The sequence below is a fragment of the Carex rostrata genome, chromosome 15, assembly GCF_964058835.1.
Source record: "Carex rostrata chromosome 15, lpCarRost1.2, whole genome shotgun sequence".
Taxonomy (NCBI): Eukaryota; Viridiplantae; Streptophyta; class Magnoliopsida; order Poales; family Cyperaceae; genus Carex; species Carex rostrata.
Window position 1 is genome coordinate 7,704,928 of NC_135932.1, and position 9,369 is coordinate 7,714,296.

Below are 9,369 nucleotides of genomic sequence, written 5' to 3' on the forward strand. Positions count from 1 at the left end.
TTAATATGGAGAACAAGATGAACGGTTCAGATCGACTGTTTGAACTTTGAAAATAAAAATATGTTCATTTTACAAATAGGTCCATATGTCCATAGAAGCCTTTGCCTTATTTTAAAAATATATCTCTCGTTTGCCATTTAGATTTTTCAAGTTTTAAAAATACCATTGTAACCCTCAAGTTTTATTATATACCAGATCGATCCTAATTTAATATTCATTGAAAGAAAACATTATTTTCATCGAACATAGCATCATCTTTTGATACTAAAACTAGTATCGATGTACTTGGCAAATAATACAAATAACGCAAAAACTAATATAATTGTTCATGATATTAAATATCAATCAAATTGACACTTGCATTAATCTTCATGTCATCATAAATTAATTAAAAACTAAGAGTGAGGCTATGGTACTATGCATAGCCCACTTTGGTCCGTACTATGGATGTATATCTTCATTTTTAAAGTTTAAAGAGTCAATCTGTAATCAGGATCTCCATATGAAAATGTACTTAGATGCCAAATTTTACATTTTTTTTAAATAGATAAAAATTCTCTTGATCTAAAGATTCTCGACAACTCAAAAGTAGTAATTTTCTATCTACCTAAAAAATAGTAAAAAATTCTAAGTATATTTTCATATGGGGATCAGAATGAACGATTCTGATCAACAATTTAGACTTTGAAAATGAGGATATGAATTCATAATACATACTAAAGTGCACCATGCATAGTATTGTAGGGTCACTCAAAAACTAATATTTACATACATATTATTATGATATGGATCCAAGCACAAGTCTTCATCTTGTTTTTTGACCCCTGATAATGGTTGGTCTAAGTTGTAGCAAATTTTAAAAAATTGGACCAAATGAAAATTCTGAAATGCTTTTTTTTTAAACCCTGATAGAGGCCATCAGGTTTGAAAATTCCGAAATGTCAAGGATAGTAAATAAGTGACAGTTTAAGGATCACAATGAAAAAAATGAGTGATATTTGTGATATTTTAAAGACCATTTGTATAATTTGCTCTATATAAAATCAAACGAAAATAACTGTCCGTAATAGCACATGGATGATGATAATATAAAAAGATGGAAAAATTCAAATTTTTAAAGAGGAATTCTGTGGACTTCTCCTTGTGACCTTGCATAAAAATAGGCAACAAATTCTAACATGAAAATGATTATCAATTTGTGGATATTTTCTTTAGTCCTTTAGTCTATTTTCCCCATGATAACATGGCCAGCAAATTTCAAGCTTTTTTAAACCCAAATTATTCAATTAGATACTATTAATCCACAACGCAATACCTACAACAATAATCCTCCCAAACAGCTTTAATTTACACAAAAATAGGTCTCAAGTAAGGAACACTAAAACAAAAAGTATTATGAAGAGAACTATCAAAAATGCAATCATCAATATCTGTCCTTTTGCACTAGCCTTTTTCATCACCATAGCAACCCTTTTCTGCACCATGATGAACAGGTATGTGTTTAGCACATATAATAACGAGTCTGGCTATTATAACATCAGTGTCATTTCAGTCTATATAACACCAACTCCAAAACTTATTGAATCGACTTCAAACAGTGAATCTAAACCGTTCAAACCAATCTACTTCATTAGTTGTGTGTTTACATGTAAAATTTATAACCTTTTGAATTTATTTGGTATCAAGTGGTCAAATGTGCGAGTTTTTAAATTAATTTTAATACGTTCATTTTTCAACATTTTTACCGCTTGATTTGATACTAAAATAACTCGAAAATATAAAAAATTTGCATGTAAACGCATCACTCATAAAGTAAATTGATTTGAACGGTTAGGATTAGTCGTTTGAAGTCTATTCAATCAATTTTGAAGTTAGTGTCATGTGATACCGATGTCATACTAGCCAGACTCTATAATAACATATAATCATAATTGCAAAGATTAAAGTAGTTTTGTTGCGAGGAAACAGAGCTAGATATAAACTGAAATTGTGGGCTGATATCTTAACAGAAAGGCACACCTGAACAAAGTCAAGCCTGTTAGAAGTCGTTTCCATTTCCATGCTTAGTTCGTCTAAGATTTTCTCCTGTACAAAATAAATTCACATATTAGTACCAGTATCAAATTATAAGAAGCTGCATCAAAATATAGAACTTTGGCACTCGGTTTCAGCATCCAGACAATCTTAGAAGATATAAATGCAGTCAATCCCAAACACAACTGCAAGTAATAATTAGTGAGTGATCCTTTGTTCTAAGCTTCTAATTATGTGATTTGCATCAGGGATTTGCTATCTTCTCAATGGTACCTCCTTTTTGTCAATTCTAACAGCTTTTTTACATCCATTTTCCAACAAAGACAGCTATTATTTCAGCTCTACAAGCATTTCATAAATTTTAAATATATACCTGTCCAATCAATTCATCATGTATGGTGAGTCCTACCCCTCCAATCCTTTGAACACTAGCACTGAGTTCATCAAGCTCATCATCTTGTTGCCTGAAAAACAATTGTACATCAGTGACATAAAACCCAAGTAGCTAACTTTACTCTATTCCAAACTCTAAATGGGTAGTTTTGGCTTTACCAGAACAAGACTGGAAAGTAACAAAATTTACCAGCCCCATCGACAGGTATGGTAACAATCAGTTAATACTGACAAGAATGCAAGAATATCCAATCAGGCCAGGAAAGATGCACAGAAAAAAAACTCAGGATAATAATTAAAAACAAATTTAAGGTTGTGTGAGGAATCACTTCATAAGAAGCATCTGACGGTCAGATTCTGATGTGATAAAATCGTCATTATCCATGGCATACTGCTTGTTAGATCTGCCGGTTTGAGAACTTCCAAGCAACTCTTGTCTCGATCCATTCGAGAAACCACCCTTTCCCTTTTCAGCTTCAACAGATCTTCTTATTGTTCGCACCTACATTCAAAAGATTTGAGTTTCTGGAAAGCCACAAATCCCAAATCAAGGGTTACAGTACCAGAGATCATCCCATACATTTTTTCTTTTAACTTCTCTCAACTCTAGAATTCCACTGCTGCAATTTTTAATGTTTATTTAGATTATCACCTTACATTATAATTTATAAATCAGGCTATTTTGTTTGAAGGATATCTTCAACTTTGTGAGATAAGACAGCTTGAACTTACAGCTTCTCTGAAGTAAGTTTTTCCTTTTTAAAGGACAACACAGGTTACTTGGTAAAAGGAAAAATAATACAAAGATCAAAACATTACAATTTTACCTGGTTTTGCGCACTGGCTGTCCAATTTTTCCTTCTTCCAAGTTCAGTTTCATTTAGACCATAATAAGCAGGATCTCTTAATGCAACAGATATAGCCTTGTTCAACTCTTCCACCTTCCATTAAGAAATAGTATGGTAAAGAAGCCACAGAAATAACAATATGAATTATTTTATAAAGCCTAAGACATGACAGTTGGGTACTTTATATAATAACTTGCACAGAAAATACGATAGTGAACATAGGGCTTCGAGATTTAGTCTGCATATGATGTTTAAGCCATAATGCGAGAAATAACATAATTATGATACCTACCAAAAATGTATGATAATACTATAGTCTACTGGTACTTACTTGCCATTCAATGCTTTCACAATTGGTGAGAAGTTCCTTTGTTAAATGAACATACTCTCCAGTATTTGTAGGAGTGCTCTCCCATTGTTGGAATGTTGATTGTAGCTTATCAATCTGCCATGGAAAGAATTTTTATCAACATATACAACAACCATAACAGGTAGGAGACATGTCCAAATAGAAAGTAATGAATATCTGCTATTCATGTTGTGTGTGTGTGTGCGTGCACGCAAGTATTATTCCTCGTAAGGAGGGTAACAACTCTTCCTGAGCAATTATGGTACCGAGGTAAATATGTACTATGATGCACATCCAAACCAAGCTTGATTCTCACAATTAAGTACTGAACTATTGTATAAAAAACAAAAACACATGACAAATTCTTCTGAAAAAACAACAAAAGAGTTCTTGACCCTCACGACTACGAAACCATAATACTCAGCACTTCCAATTCATAAGAAAATTGAAAGAATCTGGATTTAAAAAATAGAAATTCCTCAGAAATTTATCTACATATATAGCTGAGAGAACTAAGGGAAGGACATACGGAGTCTTGAATCTCCTCCTTGACTATGTAAAATGGATCTTGAGCAGGAGTCATCTCATATCTTTCTTCAAATATTCAAAAGCGATCTGACAGATAAGAGGACAGTTACTTTTTTTTAGTATACTTGCGAAAAGAAATCACCAAATTAGGCTACTTCGAATGGATCCGGATCAAAGGGGCCTTCACAATCCCTAGATTTCAATCTTCCCAATTGGTCTGATCTGATTCAAGCTATGAGCAGGTGGATGATCCCGGATCCGATCATACTTGACGTAAATCTACCAGGAAAAAGGTGATTAAGTAAATTAAAGCGAGGTTTAGGCGGCGAAACAATACCTTAACCGGAAGTGCCTCCAGTCTTACACCTGAACTCCTGTTTTGGCGCAACCGACAGGGGCAAGATGTCAGATGGGGCAGAGAGACAGAGGAGCGACCAGAGGGAGAAATAAGGTACCTATCTAAGAAAATGCTTGCATCTGGTTCACCATACACCACAGTCACCACGCGTGCAAAAACTCTGAGGTACCACAGATTTTGCGGGACCGATGTGTACAGTGCCTATTCGGGAACAGCGTGGGGCAGTATTATTTGTGCTTTGAGATTCGTTCAGAACAAATTTTAACAGTTAAGATTTTCCAAAAAAACTTCAAAGTTTGAGATACCTTAGAGATTGGGAATTCAGTTCCCATGGGTAGAGGTGCTACTTTTACCCGATTACCCGGATCCGATCCGGAACCGAACCGGATCCAACCCGGAACTGACCCGGATCCGATTAATTTGGATATGGTATGGTTTAAAAAATACAACCGATTAAATTATGGGTATGAGTACAAAATTAATAATTTAATATCCAACCCGGATCCGAACCGGAACCGATACTGTAATGGGTAGGATATGGGTATCATTTAATTATCCGACCCATAACCGGACCCGACCCAATACCCGTATAAATACCCGATAAAATATATATTAATAACTCTGCATCAAGTTTTTGTGTTAGATAATATATTTCAGCTGAGCTATAATTTGATAAAACTTAACCAAATTTATGCTACTGTTTTACACTACCCTTTAATTACATCCTTAACTAGCCCTTTAATTACGCCCTTTAATTTTTGTTCTATATTATACACATGTGACACATGACACATGATTGTCAAATTTATTCTTCCATAACCAGCTTATTTTATACCTTTTTTCTTCTATTACATTCAATTCATAGATTTTTTTGAATTATAGAAAAGGAAATCATCATCTCTAATATTTTACTTTCTAAAAATTATATCTCCTCCATCCTCCTGAATTCAAAAGCTATTAACAAAAAACTGAATTCAATATTTTTTGTTACACCATGAGTACTCCAAATAACCAACAATCAACTAATAATTTCGAGTTATTATTTTTATTTTGTTATGTAGCATGATATATTTTATTATTTATAAACATGATTAATAGTATAATTTTTATTTTGCAGTAGTTTTTAATTTATATTGTAATAATTTATTATATGAGATGTTTAAGAAATTATAATTATATTTAAATGTAAATAATTTCTCGAATACTTTGGAGTTGTGACCTATACCCGCTCTGGATCCGGAACCGCCCCGTATCCGAACCGGACCCGATAATCCACAAACAAGTTACGGGTATCTATCTACCCGGAACCGAAAGACTGGACCCGAAATATCTACGGGTAGATAGGTATCCGGATCCGGACCCGACCCGATTTGAAACAAATAAGTATATGGATCGAAATTTGGACCCGAACACTTTTAGGGTCCGGGTCCAAATATAATAGTACCCGGACCCGACCCGACCCGATAGCACCTCTACCCATGGGATGGCTGTTGTCAGATTAGAATCGCAGCCAATTCGATCCGATATAAAATGATTGGATCTCTTTAATATTCGTGCCAAATCAAATCGGACGCTCTAGAGTAGCCATTAAAATTTATATTTGTTCTGATCGAATCAATTTGTTATTAGTTTTGTCTATTATATTAACATAATATAACGTGGATTTAATTAAAATCAAATTAGTGTATTTAAACTAGATATATAAAGTGATGAGTTGTATGTGAATTAGCTATCATGTCATATTTCAGTAGTATTTTAGACGAAAAAAAATAAAGAAGTGATATGATATATTGAACAAATATAAAGTTTTATAGTTTCAGAAAAACAAATCAAACTTAAGTGATCAATTCGTAACAGAGAACAATTTAGTAACCTCATATAAAATTTACTCCTTTTATATTAATAATTAATAATTAATAATTAATATAACAACTACAATTTCAATTTCAGAAATATAAAAATAATTACTGAATTTATAGACTTGTTTTTACTATAGTTGTTTTGTACACGATTGCAATTGCTTTGCAAGTGTTATTTAAGAAAAGCAAAATAATAATTATATAAATATTTACTGAATTTCACAAATTAAATTATAATGAACTTTAAGGATGGGATAAATTGAAATTAATGAAAAAATAATTACTCACACTACTGATTCGATACAATTTTTTTTTTTTACAATAGCATGATTAAAGATGACTGAAAACATAGAGTGAGTCTATGGTACTATGCATATCATGGGTTGTTACCGTGCTACGGCTCTATATTCGAGTTTTCAAATCCTAACGGTCGATCCGAACCGTTCATCTTGTTCTCCATATTAATATGTGTTTGGAGACCAAATTTTACATTTTTTGAAATTTTTTTACTATTTTTTTAGATATTTAGAAAATCACTTGATCTGAAAATTCTGGACCATCCAAAAACAGTGATTTTCAATAAATCTAAAAAAATAGTAAAAAAATTTCAAAAAATGTAAAATTTGGTCTCCAAACAAATATTAATATGGAGAACAAGATGAACGGTTCGGACCGACTGTTAGGATTTGAAAATTTGAATATAGAGCCGTAGCACGATAACAAATCGTAATATGCATAGTACCATAGACTCACTCGAAAACATATCCTTTGATATTTGGTGTAAAAAATATTCCAAAATTGAAAATCTGGATCAATTGATTTTATGGTTTCCACTTTATGCTCAATAATTATGTTTAAGGGTGTACAAGTAATCTGTCTAACCCGATCAACGTGATAAAAGAAATAATGAATTTTGAGAATTTAGTGGCAAAGATAATGTTCTTTATATGAGAAGTCGCAAGTTCAAAAGCTAATAAGGTCTAACTTGATTATTTCAAATTAGGCCGACCTAAATTATTCATGTTTAGTTGCTGCCTAAAGTTATATCTTGACTTAAGTTATTTACTGTTGGGTAAGAATTAGATGGTTTAAGGCATGATTTGATATTACAAATTATTTTGTTTTACAAAATTCTTAATACCAATAATAAAACTATTTGTATTTTTTATTTTGATTAAAAGAAATTGTACATGAAAATGAGTTATGTAAAAATTAAAAATATGTTGGGTTGCTGAACAAAAAAATGATTTATTTGTAATACAATTTCAAAAAATATTTTATTTAATTATTTTTTAGATTGCATATATTTGTTAATTTAAAAAGTTAAGCTACTTTTAAAAAAAATGCTGATTTTACAATTGATAAAGTTATAAGTTTTTATATACATAAATGAAAACAAAATTAATAGTTTATTTTATATTTCTTGAAAAGTGATTAAAAATAATAAAAAATAAAGTTAGGTCTCATACCTAACAAAATATTGTTTATTTATCATTATATTAATAGCGTTCTCTGATGTTGTTTTTATTATTAATTAATATATACGCTGTGATGAATTATATAAAATGTTATTACATAAAAGTTGTTATTTTAAGATTCTTATTAAGAACATTTATGTTGACCGAATTAAACTCGAATAATTCATGATTTTTACGAAAATTTCCCAAATTTTACGAATTATTCGCGGATTTTTCTCAGAACATTTTTTTTGCTCTCTTGCAGGACTGAGATATCTGGTCCGAATAATTCCGAATCATTCTTGAATTATACTTGAATTATTTTCGAATTACGAATTTTTTGACCTCGCTAAACCGAACCCGGATAATTCATTTGTCACTATGATCACAACACAACTCGTAAAAAAATAATCTAATCACAACACAGCACGATATAATATCAAAATCACAGCATGTTAGTCACATCACACGGCCCTTTTTTTGCACTTTTTTTTGCACTTGGTCCAATCCAAGTGCTATCACGGTGTCAGATTCGTAATCAACCAACCAAAGGACTGATGAGTGTTACGTCAAATACCATTGTAGGTTAAAGCAAGGGTCCGTGTGAAACGAATCGCTTATACAAAAATTATGCACCCTGAATTGAAATTGCACAATCGAACTTTCAGAATCCAACAATCAAATTTTGCTTATGCCTTTCGTAAACATCATTTATAATATTTAATCAGACTTTGTCCACGTGCTCACTTTCTTGGTAAAAAAACTATTTCTTTTTCTCACCAATCAACTGTGCTCTCATTAGTGTTGCTTTATGCTTTGGCACCCCGTAAATTTTTTTAATTATTATCCTAATAATTCAAAATTAATACATTACTACCTTCTCATTAAAATTGAGTTTTTACCACCTATGCAAGTTAGGATGGCGCACTAAATTGGACCGGTAAGCAAGCTATTTTTTTTTTTTTAATTAGTTATGTTCTCTTCTGTTGTGTTTGAAATTTTTGTACTAATTTTTTTTCCTATTCTATTCTTTGTGTAGTGTTTATAATTATATGTTCACATCAAATTAAGCGGAGAAATTGTAGAAAATAAAATGTACATGTTTAACAAATAAATGTTTGTCCTACGTTTGAACTAAAAATTACTACAACAAATTATACACACAATTTGAGCAGCGTTTTATACTAAGTTGGTGAGCAAATTACTACAAATTATACGTACAATCTAATCAATGTTTTATACTACAAATTATACACACAAAACATAATTAAAAAAAAGTTGATGCCCAAGTCCAGCTTGTGCACCTGCCCAATTTGATCCGTCGATCCAGTTTGCGTTTGTAGTAAAAACTGAATTAAACTTGTGCACTGACCTAATTTGATGCATCAACTGTGCTGGCGTTGGTGGTAAAAATTCAATTTTAGTACAATTCATAGCAACTAATTAATTTTGAATTATTAGTGTGCTAACTAAAAAGTTTTCGATTTGGCACCACACCCACTCTTTCGTCAGTCCGCATCGTCTGCATTAACTCAAAAGAGCA

The 9,369-nt window shown here is 31.7% G+C and overlaps 1 protein-coding gene across 2 annotated transcripts; it reads right to left on the minus strand.

The window, feature by feature from the left end:
* Positions 1–1,255: 1,255 nt before the first annotated feature.
* SYP61 (syntaxin of plants 61) lies at positions 1,256–4,630 on the minus strand. Of its 2 annotated transcripts, XM_078316003.1 has the most exons (8): positions 4,490–4,630; positions 4,154–4,239; positions 3,607–3,720; positions 3,255–3,368; positions 2,757–2,929; positions 2,408–2,498; positions 2,020–2,085; positions 1,256–1,475 (listed from the first exon to the last, which is right to left on the minus strand). In XM_078316003.1, exons 2-8 carry the CDS (start codon positions 4,205–4,207, stop codon positions 1,365–1,367), a joined length of 723 nt encoding a protein of 240 aa, XP_078172129.1. In that variant the 5' UTR covers positions 4,208–4,239; positions 4,490–4,630; the 3' UTR covers positions 1,256–1,364. The 2 variants fall into 2 exon arrangements, with proteins under 2 accessions (XP_078172129.1, XP_078172128.1); XM_078316002.1 differs by lacking the exon at positions 4,490–4,630 and having other exon boundaries at positions 4,154–4,465.
* Positions 4,631–9,369: the final 4,739 nt, after the last annotated feature.